Here is a 26713-nt window from a genome sequence, read left to right as displayed (position 1 = left end):
GGACGGCAGAGTTGTGTTGAACCAGGAAGCAACGCCTTTTCAGACTCTGACGTCAGAAAAGTTGTCACGTTGACACCTTTGAGCCTCAGGCAAACAGTGGCAAACAGTGCCGCAGGCAAACAGTGCTGATGTGTAGGACTGTCCGTGTTCATTACATTACATTACATTATTTTCTGTAAATACATAAGTTGCTAGTTTTTATTGAATGTTATGATGTACATAGCAGACATTGATACAGCTGATAATTGTTATACCGTACATAATATCCCCATTGTTTAATACAACTCACAAATTAAATCCCAATTGCATATATTATTACATTATATTAGTGTAAATGAATCAATCAAATTAAATACATAAATCAAGGTAATTTATCCACTGATATCGCTCTATTGATACAAGTCAGTGAAAGTTGTTCTATGAAATGCATATTATTAAAAAGGGAATCTCAGAGTCCTGTCAGAGAAGAAACAACTACAATAGTTGGTTTCCAGTCGTCTTTTCGTTAATGCTAGTCTGTTTAATCTGTGTTTAGTGTTCATGATGGTTTATGATATGGTTTGGTGTGGTTCCTGGTTGATACTGGTTGGTTTATGCTGTGGTTCCTGGTTGATGCTGGTTTGGTTTATGCTGTGGTTCCTGGTTGATACTGGTTTGGTTTATGCTGTGGTTTGGTTTTCCTGGTTGATACTGGTTTGGTTCATGCTATGGTTTGGTGTGGTTCCTGGTTGATACTGGTTTGGTTTATGCTGTGGTTTGGTTTTCCTGGTTGATACTGGTTTGGTTTATGCTATGGTTTGGTGTGGTTCCTGGTTGATACTGGTTGGTTTATGCTGTGGTTTGGTTTTCCTGGTTGATACTGGTTTGGGTTAGCTGTGGTTTGGTATTCCTGGTTGATGCTGGTTGATACTGGTTTGGTTATGCTGTGGTTTGGTTTTCTGATAGTAGTCGATGATGTTGTTCCTGGGTGATTCTGTGAGAGTTACGTTTTCTTTTGCCTCGTCATTGGGGGGCACTGTTCAGTCGTTTTCGGTTATTTATTTTCTGTAAGCTGTGTTGATTGACCCGTTTGTTTCACATTTATAAATATATATTCCTGTCAGCTGCATACCTCCTACTGGGGAGGGGAATGTTTTCCAGGATAGCAAGTTAAATTGTTTAACCGTGCATATCTTTTCATTTCCATAAAATGTGCTGTTGTCTCTTATTTTTTAAACAAAGACAGATTTGAGGGCATTTTAATTAATCAATTTAATGTAGGTGGGGTGGGTGGCCGTGGGTTAATTTGAGTGCTGTAGGGTTTTGTCCATAATTAGCCTATACATTTTGGGACAAAGCATAACTCTAAACTGACCTCCCTTATAGTAGAGTCTAGTCCCACATTCTTTACTTTCTTTATTTGTCAATTTAGCGTTGATTTGATGTACGTCATAAGTCAATAAAGTTAATATATTTGTTATAGAAGTCTCTGGGTTCAGTTTATTCTGGGTCTTGTGTATTGAACATCACCGGGTCACACAAATGCACTTTGATTAAATCCCTTTATATAGCCTATGTGCTGATAAAATAACATTTAGTGCCTAGGCTGAAGTGGCCATTGGATATTTTTCTAGCAATCCGATCTGGAAATAATATTTTTTCAAGCGATCTAATAGGTAGATTTTTTTTTTTTCAAGCAATCAGATTGCCGTGTGCATGTTTACATTGTCTACTCCATTTAAGATGGGCCCTCCATTAAGGCTTTTGAAATCTGTTCAAATCTTTTCACTTGTTCTTTCACTCTTTTAAGCCATTCAACATTTCTTATATCTTAAACAATGTGGCTTTATTAAAACATATTTTCTACCTCACTTTGCAGTATGGCACTCACCATGTTTTCTGAAGGAAATACCATTTTCTAGTTAATAAGGTATGTCATTTATATATTATCTTATCGTAGTGCCATCTACCAGAAGAAGGATTGCATAATCAATGAGCTTGGTTGTATAAATTAAATAAACTCATATTTTCCACTTGAGGATGAATGTTTACTCTTCCTTCTGTACTGCCAGATCCAGGAATGTGACACCCACACACCAGGCAGCCTCACACAGATGGATTTCACATACTATAGACAACAGAATCATTGGCAGATTCAGGTATCAAGTATATGTGCAACCATATTATAATCCTAAACCTGTCAGTTGGTTGACTAGAACAGGGCAGTCTTGAAGATGTCAAGAGTAACTGGAGATTTTCTCGACATGTCTGCCAAGGAGACGGACTGGCACATGGACAAGGGCCACAGGACTTTGAGGAAAGGTGGTGAGTCGTGAGAATCATCGGAGAGGTTTGCGGGAATCTTCTTCATTCATTTCCATCGCCGCCTCTTTGGACAAGCTTGGAGCTTATGGAGAAAACGACCGCTCTTCATGGTAAATCAACCAATGTTTGTTAATTGAATCAGCCTGTATAGAATTAGACAAGAATCAATGGCATCTGAGAGGAAGGAGCAACACATGATCTTAGTACTTTGAGGAAAAAGTCCTGGATTTATCTTTCTTATTATTTGATTTCGAAAGCTGTACCAGCTCACCAGTACTCACTGCCAATACTCATTGCAGCTTGCTGGTGAGCTCACCAGCACTCATTGCACTCACAAACAACCGTCAATGCAGCTTGCTCTTCTGTAGTGGGTCCCAAAACCAGGGGATCTCCCCCTCGACTAGGTCCATGGCTCATGTGTGGCTCTGTGTTGGCCTCAGCCTGACCGCATGGGTCGGGGGCTCCCTCGGCCTGCCGCCGCAGCACCTGGGCTGGCTGCGTCTCTGGGAGGAGGGGGCCCAGTGCGGGGACTGCCTCCCGGCTCTCTGCCCTCCGGTCCGGCCCGGAGGCTGCCCGGCCGGCAGGGTGAGAGACCGCTGCGACTGCTGCGAGCGATGCGCCAACGGCGCGGGCCAGAGGTGCGACCCGGACGCGGCGCAGGAGTTCTACGGCCGCTGCGGAGAGGGGCTGGTCTGCCTGAGGAAGGCGGCGAGGAGGGGGCACAGCCGGGCCAACCCGGAGCCCGCATGCGCCTGCCGGGATAAGGGCAGAGTGTGCGGGTCAGACGGGTGGACCTACCCTAACCTCTGCCAGCTGAAGGAGGCCTCCAGCCGCAGTGAGAGAGGCATAAGGGTGGTAGGAGCGGGAACCTGTCGATCTGGTGAGTGTAACACCAGATCCGATTCTTTCACAAACACTAATGTAAGCAATGATTCAATCGTGGTTGCTGTGTTGTGACGGTGGATATGTTAAGCATTGTGGATCTTTTGATGCTATAGCAAAAAGGTTCTGGGTTCGAACGCCAAGGTTGACAGTCTTTGGTTCATCCTTGAACAAGAGACCTAACTCCTAAGGGAAACCCTTGTCATATCACCTGTCACCAATCTGAGCCAATTAGAAACACATGTTTCCCTGTAGATGGAGCTGTATCGGAATTTGTGTTTTGTTTCACAAATGTGGTGTGATGTCTTTCTGAACGACCACAGCCCCACGCATCCTCCGTGGCCCCAGACACACGTCCAACTCCACGGGCAGCGGCGTGGTGTTTGGGTGCGAGGTCTCGGCCTATCCTCTCCCCAGTGTGACCTGGAAGAAGAGAGGGAGCCACTATTTCTTGCCGGGGGACCATCCTCGCATCTCTGTTCAGGTTTTGAAACATAAAATATACACATCAATAGATTTGGACAAGATAAAAGCCTCTGCTAAATGAATAAAGAGTAAAGGAATATTTAATAGGAATACTCAGATTTGTATGAAATAACAACATAATAGTGAAAGTCTTCAGTTGTGAAACAATGATTTGTAATTCCAATGTCCCACGGTGTTTCAGATGAGGGGTGGTCCCCAACGTTACTCTGTCTCTACCTGGCTGCAGATAGAGGGTCTCCAGCTATCAGATGCGGGAGTCTACTCTTGCATTTCCCAGAATGCCTTGGGAGAGACTTCCGCGACTGGAAAGCTTACAGTGCTCAGGCAGGGTGAGTGCGCAGGTGCTAACGTCACAACCATGAGTCATATAGACTGCTATCAAATAAACACATAGATTACAAACATTTGTTGGGAGATGTGTTAAAAGGGACAGTAATAATGGGCTCTGGAGTTTTTTCTTGCCCTTTTCAGGGCTTGGGTAAAGGTAGGGGTCATAAATATTTGGCCTGTTAAGCCCTTTGAGACTGTAATGGTGATTAAGGGCTATACAAGTAAAATTTAATTTAATTTAATTGCTAATATATGTAGCTCAAGCACCCTAAAAAACGAACAATAAAACCAACATTTCAGAACGAATTGTTTGACAGGGTCGAGGAGGACAAAGGGTCACCTGAAGGAGGAAGAGAAGGATCACATTGTTGTCTTGGAGGACGGCAGTGAAGATACACAACCACAATCTGGACAACATGGACTAGAGAGACTAGAGACACTGTAGCTCAAATGAAATGGGAAATGAGTGGAGTAGAAGGAGGGATCCTTGAAAAATTACGTCAAGGTAAAACAAGAAAAGAAAGATAAATATAATTCAGGATGATCAAATGTGGATGTTGCAACAACTCACAACACCAGAGGGCGTTGTATATCAAGGACTAGAGCACAGGATTAATTAATCAAAACTTTATAGAAATGGTACTCCAAAAGGCACCCCTTTTTTACGCCGAACATAATTGATTAAAATCGATGTAACCGGGGTATACTGACCCAACATCAACTCGCACTTCTTCATCTAGCATCACACGCACGCACACACACACATACACACATAGACTCAGACACAGACACACACACACACACACACACACACACACACACACAGACACACACACACACACATACACACACACAAACACACACACCTCTGGGTTTCGCCTTCCTCCAGGTTTTCAAAGCAAACATCCTCCTGGATGAACGTGATGCAAATGTGGTGGCGCCGAGTGCCCTCGCCCCTCGCGCACCACGTGGCTGGCCTCCTCCGGCAGCGGACACTTCTTGCACCAGCTTCCGCTCCTGACGGATCAGGAACGGTCCAAGAGGAATGAGAGAGAGGGGGTCATAATCCCAAAGAAATGTCTGAATAGGTCTTCTGGTTAATGATTGACAAACTTTAAATTGGAAGAGGGGAAAACATGCCTCAGAAAAGATGTTCAGACAGGAAACTATTTCGATGATTCATAAGCTAGTGAATCAGCATCAGCAGCAACTCAGCATTAATGAGAAACAAACATTTGTGTAAATAGCTTATCACTGGAAAAGAAAATTCCATTTTCTTTACAATGTTCTTATATGACTGAAAATAAAAAGTTAATAAAAGTGTTATATGAAGGGTTGTATTCTGCAGACTATATAAACTGGTTACGTGGACAATGTATACAATTCAGATTTACCATGAAATAAGCGCACCACCAAACATTTGGTCAGGTTAAGGTGACAACCGTTTCTATTTGCTAATCCGCATCACTGAAGGTTATTTGCTGATTTTGGACACCAGCCCCTCTCTATTACCTGTCCCATCAGGTGTGTCGTAGTCATCACCGTGCACACTGAGGTGCTCTCTATTACCTGTCCCATCAGGTGTGTCGTAGTCATCACCATGCACACTGAGGTGCTCTCTTCTCCCAATGGCAACCTGGGTGTGGTTCCCAGAAAAGAAAGAAACAAAAAAGTTTTGCGTTGGAGATAACGATAATGTAACGTCCGGTGACCCGTCGCTCCCAGGCCGGCAGACATTGTACCTGTGCAACGTATGGGAGCAAGTTGTTGGGGATGCCTTGAGGATCCTCTCCGATGAGGCCGCTGATGTGAGCTCCGATCGGGTTGAAGTACCGCAGCAGAACTGCATTCCAGTCCTGTGCAGACACAAGAAGGTTTTCAATACAACTACAATGATTAGCTTGAGTTATTTCTATATTTGTGTATCTATTTCTCTGATGAAGCCTCTACGACCAGGAAAAATAATTAAGCTACATCTTAAACCGCTACTCCAGAGGACATCTTGTATCACATCATGCCCTCTCCACTCATACTTGTGCACGGACCTCATTGGCCTTGCACTGGTCGCTGATCATCTCCTCGATGAAGAACTTGGTCTTGCCGTAGGGGTTGGTCGTCGATGGGCAGCCGCTGGGGGTCTCCGTACACCGTGGCCGAGCTGCTGAACACCAGGTTGTGCACTCCGTTAGCCTGCATGACCTGGGAAACAGGCCCACATAAACACACACACACACACGCACGCACACACGCGCACACACACACACACACACACACACACACACACACACACACACACACACACACACACACACACACACACACACACACACACACACACACACACAATTAATGTCAGGCAGAGACTGTGGGGGAAAGGCAAGCTCTCAAATATAACAATTGAAGAAACGTCCAGTTATTAAGTGGCACAATGATTACTGGAGATGACATTGTTAGGGCGCAGTGTCAGCACTCACCTGGAGCAGGTTCATGGACGCTGTGAGGTTGACCTGGGTAAGTAAAGCAGAGGCTTCTTCACAGACTCTCCAACGGCTTTCAGGCCCGCAAAGTGCATCACCGCAATGAAGGAATGCTGAAAGAGGAAACAAAATGAACACACACACACACACACAAACAAGTTACTCAAGGTAGGCAACTTCCTTGAGTAATGCGCTCAAGGAACACTTTTCAAGGCAGAATGGCAGACACTACTTATGTTAAGTGAAACTTCTACATAACATTTCCTACGTACACGTCTGACTTTGTGACCAAATAGGGAAATGGTGTGTTGATAATAATCCCATATCTTTTGAAGGGATCTTCCAATCCTTCAATAAAAGTGTCCATAAACGGATCTATCCTGAGCATGCTCTCTGGTCTATCCCCTTCTCTTAAAAACAGGATACAGCATGTGAAAAAGTCCATGAGGGTACGGGCACACACACACACATACACACTCACACACACTTTATGTCTGCGTTTTATAGAACACAATATATTAAACCGGAATACATGCACCATTGAGGCGATGAAATTAACCCACGAATGAAACACACACATAGTTTAGTTTTGTCTGAATTAATATAAAACTTTAGTTGAGGCATTATATACATTTGTTGATTGATGGAAGGCTACACTTGCCCTCATCTAGAGCTGGTTTACCAGTACAACGTTCAAAACTGACGGATAAAACATCAATCAATAAGTGTCGACATGGCAAAAAAATAGATATGATGGTGGTTGATTATTTTTTATTGAGTAAAACTTTCGCACCGGTAAAAACTTTTGCCTTGTGGTCCGGCATGTTCATACGCGTCACTAATAAACAATACGTCACCAACTGGGCAATAGAGTGTCGAAGTCACGCCCCTTCCGGTAGGGCTCATGGGACCTATGAGATCGAAAAATATGAATGGTGTCAATGGAGAGAAAATAATTATTTTCTGGTCCCGGTCTTTATATGCCCTGGATTACACATATGTTGTTTGTGGATTTAAAGGATAATTTTTCATGCAAAGAGTTCGACCGTTTATTGTGCAATTGTTCAGATAAAGGCTGTAGAGAAAACACAACGAGAAAGACTACACGGCTCGTATGTGACGTCACGCTCCCTGCGACTGGCGTGGAGAAGACCGACAATCTTCCCATCGGCATAACTGAAACTCTGCACGTGCCCCGACTTATAATGGTTTTCACCTCTTTCGATGCTTTTATCCTCCTCTTGGAAAAAGCGGTGAAGTGGGGCAGAGAGATCGCCATCTCTGTGCCGAGTTCCAAGGGCGGGTGTGGTGACGCATATCATATGCGTCGAGAGCAGCGAAGAGCTGTAGTTCACAAAGCGGCCTCACATAAAACCTAAAATCATCAAACTTCTTCACGAACATTTTTAGTTTTCTTTGCATGAAAAATTATCATTTAAATCCACAAACAACATATGTGTAATCCAGGGCATATAAAGACTGGGACCAGAAAATAATTATTTTCTCTCCATTTCTCTCCATATTTTTCGATCTCATAGGTCCCATGAGCCCTACCGGAAGGGGCGTGACTTCGCCACTCTATTCTGGCCCCAGTTGCCGAAAGGAAGTAGAATCATCAGAGAGTCATGAGGTGTCGTTCACGAGAACTTTCCAACGTCGCAAAAATGATTTCACCCATAATTCCCAGCGATCTGAACGGGCCATAAATAACATGCCTTACAGAAAATGGTTAGAAAAAAATATACAAAAATCTGAATTTAAACTGATTTTCTTTGCTCAATGAAAACAATGATATTCCAGGATATACTAAATAATAATTTGGTTGAATTTTAGATTAGCCAATGGGGAAGCATTGAATTGGTTGAGGTGCTATATCTGAATTGGTTGAGGTGCACTTGTTAAAACCTGATAAGTCTCTTCCTGGTTTGACACAACTCTTTCGTCCACGTACACAAGTGATGCATAGCAAAATTCTGTTTTTCCTAGAAAATAAAAGTTGAATTCACCTCTATAAATTAACCAGGCATAAAATCTAGTTAAAAAATCAAATTTGTGTGTTTTCTTAAAATAAACAAAAGAAAACGCACAACATAATTATCTTTGAGGACGTCAGTGAAGATACACAACCACAGTCTGGCCACCATGGCCTAGACTAGAGACACTGTTGCTTAATGGGAATTAATTGGGAAAGTTAAATTAGAGGAGAAGGAAGGATGCTATAGAAACGACCAAAAGTCAAGATTAAACAAGAAAAGAAAGAGATAAATATAATTCAGGATAATAAAATGTGGATGTTGTAAGAACTCACAACTCCAGAGGGCGCTGTACATCAACGACCAGACCACAGGTCAAATGAACTAAAACTTACATTTACATTTAGGGCATTTAACAGATGCTTCCATCCATAACTATAACAATCTGTTAATTTTTTAGATGAAAGAGAAGTAACAATATATCCCTGTCGGTACAGTAAGAATGTTCATAGAACAAGTGCCAAGCACTTACAATTGCTAGGTTAACCATTTCCCTCTAGTTAACAAAGATAGTTAGGATAAGACGCTATAAAATGCGTACGCAAAGTACTATTTTTCAGTGCCAAGAGGTATATCATACAATACGTGTACATTAAGTGCCAGGGGGGGGGGGGGGGGGGGGGGGGGGGGGGGGAGAAGGGGTGGTGGGGGGGGAGGAGGGAGGCTATGCAGAGTCAAGGTGAACTCTAAAAAAAGCTTAATGGACATGGTATTCCAAAAGGCACCCCTTTGTTACGCGGAACATAATTGATTCAAATCTGTGTAACCTGGGCACACTGTTGAGACAACATCACCTCCCACTGCTCCCTGTACTGTGCAAACCAACCAGCAAATGAAAGTATTGAAAATAAAAATGGCTGAAAGACTGAAGGGTATGTGATTATGTTTGGTTATGCCGGGACCCGAGTGCCAGTTAACCCCCACCTCCCCTCTCTCATCGTCTCTCTCCTAGTGGTTCCTCGTTGCGATGAAGTGGTTCTGAATGTAAGTGCAGGTTACAATGAAAATGATGAACTTTACCCCCACTGTCTATCACCATCGCCCCTTCGGCCATTTTATTTTACATGTTATTTTGTCCTCTCCGCTCTCCCCACTCTCATCCCACGACCCCCCCACAACCTCCAGAAACATTGTTATTCGTTCCTTATTTTAAACGCTGATATATATATATATATATATATATATATATATTCCTCCCATGCGAGAAATGTGCTCATTGTCTCCGGATTGCAGTCTGAAGGAGAATCAAGCAAATAGTGTGTGGAGCCAGCATGATGTCATGGGACATTTTTCCTGTTGTGGAGGCTTCCCTTCCTCTGCTAATTACCTTGTACAAACTAGAATCTGATATGGCGGATATGAGGCCCAAATAGAATTATTGTGGGCTAACAAAGAGACATTGAGATTCAGAGGATGGGGGTGGGGAGGGGGTACTGAAAGCTTGTTACAATGGAAGGTGTACGCATACTCACATGCATGACATGCGTGCACTAGCAAGCACACAAACACACACGCACACACACACACACACACTCACGCACACACTCACGCACATTTACAGACACACGCACACACAAACACACCACACACACACACACACACACACACACACACACACACACACACACACACACACACACACAGATAAACAATCCTTTCCACCCACACACATACACAACCACTTGTCCTTCCCCTCCATTCCCTCAGATAGGCTAACGTTATTACTGTGGTAATTGTCGTCATTAGTGCCAGCAGCTGTAGAGAGCCCATTGCTTGCTGTCCAAACTCCACCCGAGCCCTCTTTCAATCTTGCCTTCTCATCTCTCTTTCATTTAGACATGTTGTCTTTGTCCTGTTTAATTCTAACAGGCATCCACATGTTTTACATAGAGCATTAACATTTTCTCGCTAGGGTCTACTTTGTCCTGGAGAAGAGAAAATAACAAGTGTGAACAAGATACAGTGTTTCATTACAATGAGGATTAAAAGTATTTTCAAAAAATCATTAATCTCGTTCTATTGTATAGGCATATATCAAGGCCTTATTTTCACTTCTGTTATACAGACCATTTTGTCATAGTCAAATGTCTCAGATATTATATTTGTATGTGTTTCTGATATTTATTATCAACACCCATTAAAATCCAAGTCTTTTCCGTCGAGTTGAAGACTGGAATCCAGGACAGATGATACACTAGAGGGCACTGTTTTGTCAAATGACACCTCTGATGGAGCTCGGATTTACCATTTAATCGTTCCTTCTCCTTTACTCTTCTGTGCTCTTTTCATTTGTTTAAAACTCTATGAATAAAAGAATACCAACCCCGCCCTCCATTAAATCCAACCTGTGATTTCAACGTCACCTCCATCGTGATACAGAATTCATTGTTATCTGTAACTTATGCCACTTTTTTTTATTTGATGTCTATTTAAAGTCCAAGTGAAAAGGATTTCCGTCCGTTTTTAATTCTCTACTGTTCCTGCTAACTTTCACTTACACCTACCCCCACCCCACACAGACACGCACAAACGCACAGAACCCTGCCCACCCACACACATACACAACCACTTGTCCTTCCCCTCCATTCCCTCAGATAGGCTAACGTTATTACTGTGGTAATTGTCGTCATTAGTGCCAGCAGCTGTAGAGAGCCCATTGCTTGCTGTCCAACCTCAACCCGAGCCCTCTTTCAATCTTGCCTTCTCATCTCTCTTTCATTTAGACATGTTGCCTTTGTCCTGTTTAATTCTAACAGGGGTCCACATGTTTTACATAGAGAATGAACATTCTCTCGATAGAGTCTAGTTTAGAAGGGAAAATAACAAGTGTGAGCAAGATACAGCGTTTCATTACATTGGTGATTAAAAGTAATGAAAGAAAACATGGATCTGCTCAACTATCATGCATTGGGAGTGTGAGACTCACTCACCGATGCCTCACGAAATCTCACCGCCACCGTACGCAGACCAAGTAGGCCTACACCGTAGTAACTGCGGTCAGGCCAATCCGCGCTTCGAAGAACCGCCGTCACGGCATCTACGCATAAAAAGGGTTTGCGCATCTACATTGGTTGGAACGGTAAAGTGTGTTTGACGCTGCAGAAAAATGGTGCAATCAAGTGCACCTCGAGAAACTTGTCCTCGAGGGCCACGAAAGTTGTTGAAAAATGGAAATATGAATTATTATTTTCCTTTGTTGTAACATATACTACAAATATGAATGCATTGCTATGTAGCCAGATAAAGAAAATTCATAATTGGTTAAATCGACACAAACTCTACCATAGTCATCCCGAATATGCATGTATTACTGTAGAGGCATAAAGAACATGAAAAAAACAAAAGAGAACGAAACACAGGTCTTCAAATTAAAATAGGATTTCCGACACGAGTTAGTGTCTAAGTGGTCCAGTGTTATGACCTGCTGATGAAAGGGCCTCCGACTAGGGTTCAAGTCCTTCTTCTGAATGTCCAAATAAAATCTGAGGCAAAATCTGTTGGTGCAGTGATGCTGCTTCGGATTATTCTGTGGAGACCAGTGTTCAAGCCCCATAATGTCTCAGAAATTATGTTAATGTTTCTGATATTTGCTATCAACACCCATTAAATATCCAAGTCTTTTCCGTCGAGTTGAAGAATTGCACATACTTTGACGTTGCACGTTTACTGGAATCCAGGACAGATGATACACTAGAGGGCAGTGTTTTGTCAAATGACACCTGCGATGGAGCCCGGACCACTTATTTCATCTTTTCTTCTCCTTTTCTCTTCACTTGTTAAAACCTCGATGAATAAAGACTCTCTCTTGGTCATAAAATCGAACCTGCAATTTCAACGCCACCTCCATCGTGGGACAGTGGATATTCATTGCCATATATCTGTAAGTGGAATGCCTTTTATTTTATTTTATGACTATTTGAAGTCAAAGTCAAAATGATTTCCTTCATTGTGTTATACTGTCCACTGTTCTTGCTACCTTTACACCTACAATCCCCTCTCCCATACACACACAAACACACACACACACACACACACACACACACACACACACACACACACACACACACACACACGCACTTTTGGAGATTGTCTTTCCCTTTATTGCCAAGAGTTGATGCAGAGAGCAGACAAACCTGTGCAGTGCAAAGCCTTGCATCAGGCGCTAAATGTCATGCATAGCCTGTTTTTATTGGCTGATATGGCCCCCGCCTGCCCTTCTCTTTTTCCCAGAAGCCATTGTTAAAGAGGTGGTTGTTAATACTGCGGACCAGATGGGCCGTATCTCCCACAGGTCTGACCAAGGGTGTTTACCATGCACTGGGCTGTGGATAACAGGTGAGCCTGGCGCGCGGCTCCTCCACCAATCAGAGAGCAGCAGATGTCTGGACTCTCTGCCTGTAAACCTCTGTGTGGCATTTGGGACTGATGGAAGGGCTTTAATGGAAGAAAACAAGCAGCGGCTCCCATAATAGCATTGTGTCAAGATGTGTCCTGTTGATCATTTATTTTGGTGCTTTATAGGATATTTGTTTCACAAGAAGATATATTCAGGTCCACAGAGATATATAAATATAAAACCGGGGCTGGCCTCTCTCCGCTCTCTTCCCCGCTCCCATTTTAAATGTATTAAAATGAACCATCCACACAATCAAACTATTTACCAGTACATGTTTCATAAGATAGGCAGAGTACGGATGACCACACAGCCCATGTTTCCCCCCGTTTGCTCCCTGGACTTAGACTGATAAAATGTCTCTCAGTATTCGGGGCAGGAACATTGGACATTCCTCTTAAGCTTTCTAATGCTGGCCGGCCGCGCTGAATTACCGCAATTTGGTATCATGGCAACCATGGGGGGGAGGATGGGCCGAGGCTCGTCAGAAAGCGAGTTTGAGCTCTGAATCAATCTGCCCTAATGGATGACCTGTGTGGAGCGTACGTGTATGGATTAGTTTGGCTGGAAAACCAGTCCCTGTTCTGTCAACAGCGGATCAGATTACCATCCTCTGCCTCACCTGGCCAGCCCTGCTTCCTCTCCACTGAGCCTCCACACAACAGCTGTATGTTCATTAGTCTGAAAGTGCATCCCTGTTTTTTTGTTATTTTGAACACAAAACTAGAAGGTCCTCGCATCTCGTTACTTCGCGCGGCGGCGGATTGGATTGACGAGCGTGTCGTTTCTCATTTGACCTCCGTCTCTTTCACATGTGCATTTCGGAATCACTTTTGACAGGGCACTTCCGTCTCCCCCTATCATTACGCTTTATGTTTCCAGCACACATTCCAGCCCCGACTCCAGGCCCAGAGCCGGGTCCTAATGAGACCTCTCAGGCTGATGAGGGGGTTAAGCTGCCAGGCCGTGCAGCCGGGGAGGCAGCGAGGCTGAGGTCGGACTCAACAGCCTCCCAAGGACGTGGCGCACGCAGCAGCACTAGACAACCGACGCAGAAGACAGGACGCCGGAGCCAAGAATAGGAAGCACAGCATCTCGTTAACGGATGAGATGAACTTATATTCTAATTAGCAAATCAATGTTTCTCTTTGGCTCTGAAGGCTGGATTATGCATGTCAGGTCCATCTGGACAGACTGGAATAGTGTGGTGTTTGGTGGAGTCAGGAACAGGGGGAAAGAGGCTGATAGGTCAGAACGCGTCTCATCTTTCAGCTTGGACCCATATTCATGCCATTCTCTTTTTTGTCCTTTACAGAATTCCTGACCCAGGCACCTGCTCATTTCAGAGCATATCAAACACGCCTGTGTAACCATTAACCAGTGTTCAAACATTACCCGTCGGCCCCACACTGCTCACAAAGAAGACCCCCTCACGCAAACCTTCCCTCAACGACTAGCGTATTTCCAAGTACAGTCAACAGGCTCAACCCAAGCATAATGTATCCCGTGTATTCGGCCACAGCACCATGGCCACGGTGCTGCGTTGTGGTCCACTGCTCCCGGTGTGGTCGGGGGTGTTTTGTGTTGAGTGTGTCATCCTCATTATCGCACAGCGGCGACGCTGCGCCCATTAGCTAGACGTCGTTCAGGCTAACCACAAAGCCTGGCTGCTGATGGATGAGCAGAGTGATAGACTTTGGATGCTTGGTTTCAGGGGGTCGGGTGGGGCGGGGGAGCAGGGGGGGCTATAGGACTATGTCCATCTCTGATGTCGTCCATCCTGTGACCCCCCCCCCCCCACACACGCACCTCCTCTTCCTGCCTGCAGATACACCCCGGGTACCCCCACCAGCTGCCCCTAGCCCCCTGGTAGCCCCCGGCTTCTGCTTGCCATGTGTTGGGAGTCAAAGGGGTCCCCCACTATCAGTCATCAGGAGGGGAGCCCACCGTCTCCCACCCAGCAGCACACTAAATCACAATCAATCGGCCCCGGCAGACAGAGATGGATTGAGGGGGCAACCGCGACCCCCGTACCTTCTTAGAGGAGACGCCGGCCCCCCTAAGGGCTGCTGTCACAGACGGATAATGGAGGTGGATCTGGGGAGGCGGGACGGGTCAAGCCCTTCCAGGGAGGAAGTTATCATCGGGCCATTGGAAGGAATCTGGGCTGTATGTGGAGACAATAGCCGCGCAGCAGCATAGTGCGGGATGTCCGTTCGTCAAAGGGGGAGGATACTTTTGTTTGTTTGATGCCGATGCCTTTGTGATCTTGAATCTAAAACCAATTAGCACCACACAGCGAGAAATGTTTACCTACAGGGAACAAAGGCGTGTATATATAACAGTCGGGTTGTAGTAATTCATAATATCTCTTTGTTGAAATCTGCCCTTTTCTCTGAGGAAGAGAAAGGTTGTTTCCCCGCCTCGATCCCGTCTACCTTCCCATTGTGCTTCAGTTTTTCTTCAAATTGGTCTTGGCGCATTCTGCCCCACATGATCATCTGTTCTGAAGAGGAGCTGTTTAGTGCTCAACAATTTACTTCGCCGCGGAACAAGTGATTGCATCATGCACATGTGAATCGACGGCAAATATCATTGTTTCAAACGTGAAATGAGCCCTCTGTGATGCCATTACACTATGATTGTGGGTGAAAGATCTTATTATGTATTCCCCCACAAGGGCTCGAGGGAGCATCATTCACATGTAGATTTTTGCTTTGGAAGTGCCCCCGCTATACAATTTCCATTTAGATAAGGTGTACGGGCAAATAAAGAACGGATGGCCAACAAGACGCAGGGTTCTTCATTTGATTAACTAATCATAGTCTTTGTAATTCCACTCAGGGACCCTGAAGGTCAGTGACGGCCTGTGTGCGTTCTGATTAGCCTATGTATGATTGCCGCGACGACTGCACAAATCAGCTCAAGTAACTGGACTCCCAACACAGTCTACAAATGGCTGTGATTAAATGAGACAATTAAGACATAGGGAGTGTATGTCCCCGGTAATCCCTCTCTCTCTCTCTGTCCACTCCTGGGACAAACGTGGTCTCTCTATCAACTGTACTGCTGACCACTGAGAGAGTTGGAGAGGAGAGGTGATTAGGATCCTGGTTAAGTGCGGCTGGAGGCTAAATGTGGTTGGCTTGGATTTTTTAAGGTATGTCAGCTCTCCACTAGCCTCCTCAGCTTAGCTTAGTTTATTGCGGCATGTTGATATGATTGCCTCACCCTCTCCGGCCTCTACAAATACAATAACGGAAAACACACCAACACACATACAATCATGGTACATTCATGTATAATAATAATAATAATACATTTAATTTAGAGGCGCCTTTCAAGACACCCAAGGTCACCTTACAGAGCATATAGTCATCATTCAAAACTATGTAAAACAGACTAGGAATAAAAGGAAAACAGAGGTTAAACATGAAGAATAATAATAATTAATAACACTCAAAGACGCCTAAAGTGAAGGGGGGACCTCACTAACCACCATGAGTGCATGAGTGTATGAGTGTATCACTACGAGTACGGTTACAATATTATTCATGGTTTGCCATAAAACACCACAAACCAAGGACTAAAGAAGAGAGAAAAAGTAAACTACTCCTTCTCAAGGCCGGTCCGAGGTCAAAGGTGAGTGTTGTGATTGTGCGCCTGCACGCGCACGTGTTTGTGTGTACGATAGAGAAGATTTGGGATAGCAACTCAACGGCCCCCTCCACATGACTGATCTCATTTGATGGATCTCATTATGCAAACGGCTCCCAACTCCCGCCGCATAATTAGCCCTTAATTAATTTGAGTGAAATCTTTCATCTGTCTGTGTCCGGCGCGCTCCTTCCTTCCATTTACAATCTGATATTAATTTCAGAGGGATGGAGCAGCAGCAGCGGCTGATGAAAAGGCTGATATAATTAATCAAGTATCTTTTCCCTTCATTTTTCTGAGGGAATAATAGTATGTGTAATGAGCTGGGTCTGATTAACCCTGTTACACTGCCTAATTAGGGGGATCATTTAATAATCAAGGAAGCAGTACAATTACAAGAGAATGCAAATTATGCCTTATCTAATGACGAGTGGGCCAATTTGGGGAATTCTTTGTTTGGGAAACGTAGCATTCCAAAAATCTGAGTTAAGGCAAGGTCATTTGTTTGTTATGTTGGTGTGAGAGGATGTGCTTACATTCTTGAGCACCCGGGATTATTTTACTACTTGACACAGTAATTACACTGTCTCCTAACTCCATGAATCACAAGTGTCAGGAGATCACCAATATGAAATATGATTTTTAATCGAATCTGTATGGCCCGCAACGCCAGGCCAACTCATTTCCTCTGCTAGGAAACTGAAGTGACTTTTTCCTCAGTGGCCTTTCCATCCCAAATACTTGCATTTGTTATTCATTGCATTACTATTATAATACAATGGATGATACCTTTCATGCTGATATGACTTATTTCCTTATTTATTAAAAGACCTACAACACAGTCAAAGCGACGCCCTAATCCGAGTCTATTCTTAATTCTTGCAATCGTCCCATTTGATTTAAAAATACATTCATAGATTTCCTTTTTCCAACTTGTCTGACAAACTAATTAGTGTTAGGCTGCGTTTGGTATTATTCTTCGTTAGATATCAATAAATCATACATTATTAAGACCGTAGGGCAAGGCGAGTCGCAGTGAGTGATACACCATGACTATTCATAAGATGCGTGCATTCACTGCATTGCCCCGAGCTCTCTGTCACATTTCAATGGGACCGCCACTCCGTACCACACATTGCTCTTGTTCATTTTGTAGGAGCCGATGCCCTGAAGGACAGAACGGGGCTGCTGCTGCTGCTGCTAAATGCAACATCAAGGCCCAGGGTTTCAGTACCATGGAGAGCAACGGTCTGCTGCCTCACAGCGGAACTAGTTTAGAGCCATCGGACGGCATTGATGTCATTAATTAGGCCTACCAAGCCTCGTCACTGGGAACACGTGAGGATACATGAGAGCAGTGGTCATTTTTCCAATGAACAAATTGCAAACCAAAATGCATACAAATAAAAGGATGTTCGTGCATTTAGAAGATATGGCAAGTTACTTTTGCAATAACACCCCAGTCATCTCTGATTGTGTTCCTAGGTAGACCTTCACATGCGTCTAAGATCAGCCTGAGATCAACGAATGAGGTGGTACCGCTGGCCAGCCCGTAATCTGTCAATAGAAGAACGATGTGAGCCATTTGTTTCTTTGAGAGTCCATCTCTCGTGTTCCGAGAGGATTCATCTGCTGTCCGCGCGGACCTCAAACTAATGGCAGCCCTCATAGAAGAACTCTGCGAGGAATAGCTCCTCTTTCAGTCGTTCTTCCATTGAGTCATTGAATCAATACCAATACAGTCTTCATAAGGCCAGTACTAATGGCCCGCGCCCGTTTGTCTCTTTGTTGTAAAAGTCTGTGTGTTGACAACTGAATGTCAATGTCAATGTGATAGCATGCCCTGTACACAGATTTTGGCCTGTAATGCTGTTGTGCTTGGCTCCTGCTCCTCTGTGTGCCTAGGTACTGTCAGTGCGTACGCAGAAGCTGTGTGTGTGTGTGTGTGTGTGTGTGTGTGTGTGTGTGTGTGTGTGTGTGTGTGTGTGTGTGTGTGTGTGTGTGTGTATGTGTGTGTGAGAGGGTGAGAGAGAGAGAGAGAGAGAGAGAGAGAGAGGGAAAGAGAGAGATGACAGTTTATGTGTGCGTGAGTGTGTGTGCATGTGTGTGCGAATGTAAAGCGACTGTGCCTCTATGCACTGCCCCCCCCCCCCCCCGCAGCGGAGCCGTGCCTGCAGTACTCCTATGAAGTAATTGAAAGAAAGCGGGGCAGGGCCAGAAAATTTGCCGCCCGCTGGCCTTATTATCTGCGATACGGCAGCTGCTCTGCCCGCCGCTTTGTCCCGCGGCTCATGAATACAGAAATGAATTTGACGGACGGACGGACGTCGGATGGAGGGGAGATGCCGCAGAGAGGGGAGGGAGAGAGCGCAGGGCCAGAGCCGCTTTAATCAGCTCCCAGATAGAACAATCACTTCATCCACCTCTGCCTTTCCGAGGTGAATTAGTGTTTAACATTCCAGGGCATGCCTTGTGATGGGGTCTTGTGGGGTGCGGAGGGTGCGGAGGGGGGGGGGCCTCCGCCTCGAACGACCAATGGACTGCAACGATTACACGGAGACACTCCAGTGTTTTCAATGAGTGAATTAGGGCTAAACGTGCCCCTGGGACTTGCACAACTGCCATGCGGGCAAACTATGTTTTAATATGATGCTATTAATCTCTGATCTCATAAAGGAAGTACAATTTAATGCTTTGATCGGTCAGTCATAATGTTCTCCGTTAGGGGCCTTTCCCTTCCCGGACGGCGATGTGTGCTTAGGAAATAATAGGAGGAATTACCTCACCCTGGTATGTTGATTACTATTAGATCAATTCATGGATTCATTCAAATTCATTATGGCCTTGTGTGAGTGTTTTTTAGAGGTACACTTCTGATATATCTTAACATTATATGATCCTGCATTGACAAATTCCATCAATGCTTTACAAAGGAAGTGTTGGAGCTTTCCTCCTTGTCATCCACCTGGATATCTTTGGTCAAAGCAGCTGCTCACAAATGAAAGCACACACACACGCACACACGCACACGCACACACACACACACACACACACACACACACACACACACTGTGTATCAGATGGACTGTGTCTGACTCTTGGCAGAGATGCATACATCACATCAAAAAAAAAGGAAATATCTTTCATAGACCAGGAAACCAACTCATTGGTACAGACTTTAAATAAATTCAGTACAAGTAGAAGCAATCAGTGGCTCTTTGGATATAAACATAAAACCGCCATCTTACCTTCTGCAGGGGAGGGGGGGGGGGGGCGACTGTTGAGGTGGGAAAAGGCCTAAATGAATTCAAACACATGAGGAAACACACATGGTGGTCCCTGGTAATAGGAGGTGACCACACTGATCCCTCAAGTCTCTCAGCGTACTGTGACACCAAGACAATGGACAGCAACAGGGCACAATATCATACAATACAAGATGACTGTTGTTCCAAACCAGTCACTGCACGGATATCCAATGTGTAATGTGTATTGTATCCATTGTTCATGCTTGTTTTAGGTTTTGTGTCCATAGCTATAGTCTGTTTAAACCTGTGTTCTTTGCTTTGCCCTCTCCATGGTTCTGAAAGATGGCTCTATCAGATTACAAGCATAGACAAAAGGGGAGGCAGGCTAATCCATTATAACAATTGATCAACAGTGCGGCGGCTGTATGTCGCAAGCATCAATTAGTCCTGTAGGCATGTCCACATTCCACACACTGAATCACAGGTGGGCTACCATGGGCTTCACATTAGGAGCAGAACTTGAGAGAGTTGGGGATTATTAAACATGTGCATGTTTAAAAAAGAATATTATGTCCAACTTTTACCTCCTCTCTGATTTAACAGTCAAATAAATAAAACCACAATGTGGAATGAGAGTGGAATAAGATAGAACACTATAAATCTCATCCTACCATCCGGCTTTTATCTTTTTACCCTGTGGGTGGTGCAGTGAAATAACAACTGCGCTCCCATCCAATAGACGCTGGACGGGTTTACATCCAAACTACGCCTAAGAGGAGGCCAGCGTTTTAAAGTGACCGTAGTAAAAAAAAAAAAAAAAAAAGCATTGGTTTTTATAATAGACAAACTCTAATCTCGTTGTAAAACGCTTATATATAATTGTACATGTTATAATCATATTATAAACAGCGCACAGTGATTATTTGGAGGGCAAAACAGGCAGAATGTAGCAGGGTAATGGAGTTTAGCCTACATTAGGAGGTGGTGGCGGGGGGACGGAGCTGCAGCTATATGCTAATTTCGGCGCCAATCCTTCGGTGCTTCCCCTCGCGCAGGGCAGCACGCGCCACTGAGCAAACAGCCATGGAAGGCATCAGGGTCACAATTTGAAAGCGAGCCTCTTTGGTGAAATTATCAGTGGAGAAAGAGGAACTTGTTTAAATGCCATCGGAGGTTTTATGAAGGCATATACGAGAACAACAAACAACCCGCTAGGTTAACATTGCCAGAAGCACAAACACGTGACTTATTTCTTTTAATAGGCCTACAACTTCGTTAGGTATGTTGTATAAACAAAAACATAGCCTAAATAAAATGCATCGCCCCTGGAAATGAACAGTGAGAATATTTTATTTTGTGATAACCAGTTAAGAAAGAAGTTAGACCGACTCCATTTCTCCTTCACTAAACTAAAAACAGTCGCTTGATAAAAAACATTATTTTCTTTCAAATTATAAGATAACGGTGTGCGTTCAAGCAGGTGAGAAGCTGTCGCAACAGAGAGGCCCATTGAAGGGAACAGACCAACGTCTCAGCTCGATTGTGTAATTATTTGACTTGGTCATACTGCAGCTTTATGCAAATGAGGGGAACAATACCCGACGATAGAGATTAATTCTTTACTGGTCGGGGAGCGGGGAGCATGCCCCCGCTGCCGAGTGGCGGACGCCAGCCATTTACTACATGTGTATTATTTAAAAAGAAACCGAAAAAATATGCATTCTATTTGTTATGTGCACTTTTATGCACGATACGGTCAAGTTACAACAAGCAACCACAACTATTTTCCAGTATTTTCCTTTACATGACACATTCTTTTGATGATAGGTGGAACTTTTAGATTTATTTGAACAATGTAGTACATTTTTAAACAATAACCTTGCTCTCCCGAACAAAGTGATGGTGAGTAATCCACTTTGCTAGGCGAAGAATTAAACCCAGGCTTATACCAAAACATAATTATGTTTGTGTGGAAAAACGAAAAAGGCCTATTACATCTTGACACAAAACCTTTTTTATTGGTGTAGATAGCCTACTACAATTAAATCATAAAAATATAAACGGCATATAACTGTCTTCTACCTTGCCAAGCGGTAAACAATAAGCCCCGCATTTTGGCTATTGGGAACAAGCTATTTGTTCAGCATTTTACAACACAAGCAGTGGCGGGAGCGGGCGGGCGCGGGAGGGCGGGCGCTCGTGCAGCGGCCTTCTTCTTTGTCTGGCGCGCTGATTACGCCCAGCACGCGCCTCGCTGTAGGCCAGATTGGCCGTGGGTCCTGTTTCACAGTGAAGAGGTCAATTTGCCTTTCAAACGAAAAAAAGGGATATCCAGCGTGGGCAGACGTGGCCATTGTGCACAAAAGACAAGAGGGTTCTTCTTATTACTTATGTATGCAGCGAGATCTGGTCGTGATTTATATGTCGAGTTAAACTACCAAGGCAGACACGTGCCCCCCCCCCCCCCCAAATAAAGATTTAGTCTCTGAGAATAGGCTTCTTTTTTTTATATAACATATGATTTAATAGAATGGAAGTAAAATTTGAGCTTTAGTGTTGGGTCAACCCATAGCCACGTTGCGCATAATGAGAAACACCAGGCGTTAAATAACCCGGAGAAAAGGTTTACAATCAAATCTGAAAGAAATAATAGGTTTTTCACTCTGGGTAGCCTGGTTTTTAACACCCAACAGGCATTTCTGTATTGTCACTTTGATGTAGGCTACTATCGTTTGATATACTTATTGTTAAGAAATTACGCAAACGTTAATGCTGTTTGGGTATGTATTATGAAACTTTTCGTAAACCTTCTAAATTGTGATGATTGTAGCGTTGATGGACATTTCCTTTTGGCAGCTCTGTGGCCCCCAGAGGAGAGCCACAAAGCCGTGGCACGTGTGCATTTGTATAGGGAGCCATCAGACCGTAAAAGGAGGAGGGCCCGGCGTGTGCCTCGGCCGGGGTGGGGCTGCGCGCGCACCTTAATGTAATAAACCGCAAGTACATCTGCTAAGCTATCTGCACATCATCCAACGAAATCCACCATCCCAGAATTCAAGCCCTCCCACAATCGAATCCGCTGGGATCTCGGTGGCGTGTGATTGGTCGGGGATGCGGCAACAGGGGGCGAGAACAATAGCATCACCCCGGCATAAAAAGAGTGGAGCTATGCCTTGGAGACGAAAACATTTCAGCAACAGAAGGATCGATAGAATTGAAAGATAAAGTCCGATACTGCTTCCTGTGGTGCCATCATTTCAACAAACCTGGATACTCGAGACCTCTTCCACCGCTCCAAAGTGCCTTGCAATCATCATTCGCAAAGATGCCCAAAGGATTTCTAGTGAAAAGAAACAGAAAATCCGCACATGTTTCGTATAGGACTCGTTCGGAAGAAGATGACCTACAGGACCACCCCCACCCGGCCGCCTTTCCCAGCATCCACGGGGCGGACTCTTTCCTGCCCGTGTCCGTCGTGGCGTCCCTCCCTTACCGCGCGGCACCGTCGCCGGACCTCGCCGCGGACGCGCCGGTCCCCAGGCTGGAGAAGCCGGGGCAATTCGGCAACCCCGAGGCGGTGTACCAGGCGCTCTACAGCCCCACCCGCCCCGTGAGCAAGGACCACGAGCGGGGATATTTCGAGAGAAGTTTCAACCTTGGCTCGCCTATTTCTGCCGAGTCATTCCCCACGCCCGCCTCCCTCTCCAACATAGACCACGTCCTTTTCGCCCCCGTGGATCTGAAGATCGGCACCAGCAACAGCAACCGCAGCGGCACCACCAGCAGCAGCACCGGCAGCAGCATCAGCACCACCACCAGCAGCACAATCCCGGCAGTCCCCTCAGTCCCCACCGCCCGGGCAGCCACCAAGAGACCCGCGAGTGACCACGCAGAACGCAAAGCGAAACCGTCCTCCAAGAAACCCAAAGCCATCCGCAAGCTCAACTTTGAAGACGAAATGACAACTTCGCCGGTGCTCGGTCTCAAAATCAAAGAGGGGCCGCTGGAGACGAAACCGCGCTCTCAATCAGCGGGAGGGAATAAGCCTTTAGGGGAGTTCGTCTGTCAGCTGTGTAAGGAGGCGTATGCGGACCCCTTCTCCTTAGCCCAGCACAAGTGCTCCCGCATCGTGAGGGTCGAGTACAGGTGTCCCGAGTGCGACAAGATGTTCAGCTGCCCGGCGAACCTCGCTTCGCACCGTCGCTGGCACAAACCCCGGGCCAGCGCAGCCGGGCTGCCGCCTCCGCACAGCGTCAAGTCTGAAATCGCCAAAATGCCCTGCAGCGTGAAGCCCGTCCACCAAGAGGAAGCCAAAGACATGCGACACGCCGAACTACTGAGTGACAGGGACACCCCGAGCCCAGGCCTGTCCGAATCGGGATCTGAAGATGGTTTATTCGACTGCAACGTCTGCGGCAAGAGGTTCAAACGTCAAGCATACCTAAGAAAACACACCTTGGCCCACCAGGCCATGCAGAAGAAAGTGTACGAGGAGCAGCAGCAGCAATTGCAGTTACAGCAGCAGCAGTTACAGCAGCAGCAGCAGCAGCAGCAGCAGCAGCAGCAGCAGCAGCAGCAGCAGCAGCAGCAGCAGCAGCAGCAGCAGCAGCAGCAGCAGCAGCAGCAGCAGCAGCAGCAGCAGCAGCAGCAGCAGCAGCAGCAGGGATTTCAAAACAACGACCGCGTGCTGGTGGCAGACCAGGCGCCCGAATCATCCTCCTCAGCATCCTCTTCCTCCTCCTCCTCCTCCTCCTCATCATCATCCTCAGAGGAAACCGCGAACCAAAGTCCCCTTAATTTGAGCCCCGTGGACTGCCTACTGTGCCCCGTGTGCGGGGAGAATTTCACCAACAGGGCTAGCCAGGAGAGACACTTGCGTCTCATGCACTCCTCCCAGGTTTACCCCTGCAAGTATTGCCCCGCCACGTTCTACAGCTCGCCGGGACTCACCAGGCACATAAATAAGTGCCACCCGTCTGAGAACAGGCAGGTCATCCTGCTCCAAATGCCCGTGCGACCCGCCTGCTAAATGAGAAGACAACCTTCGTGCCTTTGACGGGGAAAAAAGAAATGTGTCTTTGGATGAAAGAATTGTTTTTTTGTGAGAACATTGCCATAGTACTACTGTAGGCCCGCGAGGAGGCAGGGCAACTTGATGTTTAAATGGTGTTTCATGAGGTGTCTTTTTCATGCCAATCAGTGATTGTTGAACGCTTCTCTATATCTTGAGTAACATATAGGTCTATTTTGAGATTTTTTTCCTCAAATTAGTTTATCAAAAGAATACAAAGGGTTAGTATGACTGTTAAAAGGGTATTTTTCTAGACGGCACACGTGCTAACTATAGCTTATAGACCTAAGAAACGTTTTAAAAGTCCCGCCATCCTTCTTTTCATCCAAGCCTTTGAAGTCACCGACCGTGATCGTAGCTTTACGCTGGTGTGTGAACGACAAAACCTATCAATTTTGTCTTAAGAAAAAGAAACCGAAGCATTCCCTTCTAGTAGAACCACAAATGCCTTTAGAATACAAACAAGCCTAGTCTGAATAGTTCACATCCACATCCAAATTCCGCTGTATAACTGCCTTAAAAAGTCAACATCGATTTTGTTATTTTGTTTTATTTTGAATGCTGGCACATATTTTATTATTGAAGATTGTTGCAATATTTTTCATCCTAATTTTATTTATTTATTTATTCTAATTATTTTATGTAACTTATTGTTGTGTCGTGTGATTATTTTGTGAATCGTTCTGGCAGTTTACATGTCGTAGCCAAATGTGTTGTCCAATTTATGAGTTGTGATAATTGTCGTGGGTCGATTTTAATCTTCAATCTCCACAGCTCTTGTAAAACGTAAAGCTCTTATCTTAGATGCAATCTTTTTTAAGGACGCGTTATTTTCATAAATGTTGGCTTTTATAGCGCTTTGATTGTATGTGTATATCGTTGTTGTCTATTAAAATAAAATATTTTCAAAGGACATCTTGACTCCTAACTTTCTTCAAATCACTTTCTGAAAGTTGTGGAAAGCAACAGACATGGACTAGTTGAACTAAATAACTGATCAATTTATTTTAAATGTTGTGGTTATTCAATTAATAAATAGAACATTTACATATATTTTTTATAAAAGTGGCCTAATGTTTTAATAGCCTATGAAATCTCACCGTTGTTTCAAATGGTCCATTTTACTGATTTCGAAAAAACAGATTGACATTCACTTAATGTTATTTTCAAATGATCCCAATTACAATATTAAAATTATATTTGGCCTAAGAATAGGAAACATTAACAACAAGTGTTAATAGCTTTCTACAATTCTACAGGCTATTTGTCAATAGACCTAAATAAACACATTTACAATCGCAAATATACACAATGCCTGAACCCGTTTCTACTTGGAACTTTGGTGTAGCAATTACTAAATCTTTACTTGAAACATTTAAAAAAATACATTTCCATGAAATAAAACACATAGAAGGAAGATCCAGTTTCACTTAAAACACATTGATTCCTTCGTCATGCTGCTTTCGATTCTCGATTAATTAGGTTCGTTTAGGCCAGACGATAAATTGTAACTGCAGAGGCTCCAATGACATCCTTTCACTTGCACATAGAAGCACTTCAACTCATAAATTCTGCCCAATCAATCCCAGACAGGGGGACAAGGAGGTGACAGAGTTCACCTCCAAGGCCGTTAGCCTACATGAAAAGACTCGATAAGTTCAGATTCTACATGGACCAGGGCACACATCGGGCCTTTGCTCACCTGCTTAACATGTCCATTAAGGCGTATTAAAACCTCTTCTTTGTGTTTGTGTCAGCTCGTCTCTATGTTGAAATAAAGTAATCAAGGAAAAAGGTGGGATCGTCAACTGGTCAACTGCAAATTCAGGTAA

The 26713-nt window shown here is 44.7% G+C and overlaps 3 protein-coding genes across 3 annotated transcripts; 2 read left to right on the top strand and 1 right to left on the bottom strand.

Moving 5' to 3' along the window:
• The first annotated feature begins 2243 nt into the window (after nt 1–2243).
• On the top strand, nt 2244–5309 carry LOC132457945 (kazal-type serine protease inhibitor domain-containing protein 1-like). The gene is made up of 5 exons (XM_060052355.1): nt 2244–2311; nt 2745–3184; nt 3510–3670; nt 3854–4001; nt 4320–5309. Exons 1-5 carry the CDS (start codon nt 2244–2246, stop codon nt 4445–4447), a joined length of 945 nt encoding a protein of 314 aa, XP_059908338.1. The 3' UTR covers nt 4448–5309.
• A 152-nt stretch (nt 5310–5461) lies between these two features.
• On the bottom strand, nt 5462–7303 carry LOC132457937 (UDP-glucose 4-epimerase-like). Its single transcript, XM_060052346.1, has 4 exons — nt 7273–7303; nt 6048–6160; nt 5745–5858; nt 5462–5638 (listed from the first exon to the last, which is right to left on the bottom strand). Exons 1-4 carry the CDS (start codon nt 7301–7303, stop codon nt 5477–5479), a joined length of 420 nt encoding a protein of 139 aa, XP_059908329.1. The 3' UTR covers nt 5462–5476.
• Nucleotides 7304–22853: 15550 nt separating this feature from the next.
• Nucleotides 22854–25796, top strand: insm1b (insulinoma-associated 1b). The gene has a single exon (XM_060052049.1). The coding sequence runs from the start codon at nt 23136–23138 to the stop codon at nt 24837–24839; it is 1704 nt and encodes a 567-aa protein (XP_059908032.1). The 5' UTR covers nt 22854–23135; the 3' UTR covers nt 24840–25796.
• The last annotated feature ends 917 nt before the right edge of the window (nt 25797–26713 follow it).

Source organism: Gadus macrocephalus, chromosome 5 (genome assembly GCF_031168955.1).
Source record: "Gadus macrocephalus chromosome 5, ASM3116895v1".
In the NCBI taxonomy this organism is placed as follows: domain Eukaryota; kingdom Metazoa; phylum Chordata; class Actinopteri; order Gadiformes; family Gadidae; genus Gadus; species Gadus macrocephalus.
This window is presented reverse-complemented; position numbering and strand designations above follow the sequence as displayed.

Bases quoted from the DNA above. Each gene is read 5' to 3' on its own strand.
- LOC132457945 (XM_060052355.1), top strand. From the start codon at position 2,244: ATGTCTGCCAAGGAGACGGACTGGCACATGGACAAGGGCCACAGGACT. The intron at 2,312-2,744 runs GTGAGAATCATC...TGTTGGCCTCAG, and splicing joins TTGAGGAAAGGTGGTGAGTC to CCTGACCGCATGGGTCGGGG. The intron at 4,002-4,319 runs GTGAGTGCGCAG...ATTGTTTGACAG, and splicing joins GCTTACAGTGCTCAGGCAGG to GGTCGAGGAGGACAAAGGGT.
- LOC132457937 (XM_060052346.1), bottom strand. From the start codon at position 7,303: ATGCCGGACCACAAGGCAAAAGTTTTTACCG. The intron at 6,161-7,272 runs GTGCGAAAGTTT...GGTGTTCAGCAG, and splicing joins CAAGGCAAAAGTTTTTACCG to CTCGGCCACGGTGTACGGAG. The intron at 5,859-6,047 runs GTCCGTGCACAA...GTGTCTGCACAG, and splicing joins ACCAGTGCAAGGCCAATGAG to GACTGGAATGCAGTTCTGCT.
- insm1b (XM_060052049.1), top strand. From the start codon at position 23,136: ATGCCCAAAGGATTTCTAGTGAAAAGAAACAGAAAATCCGCACATGTT.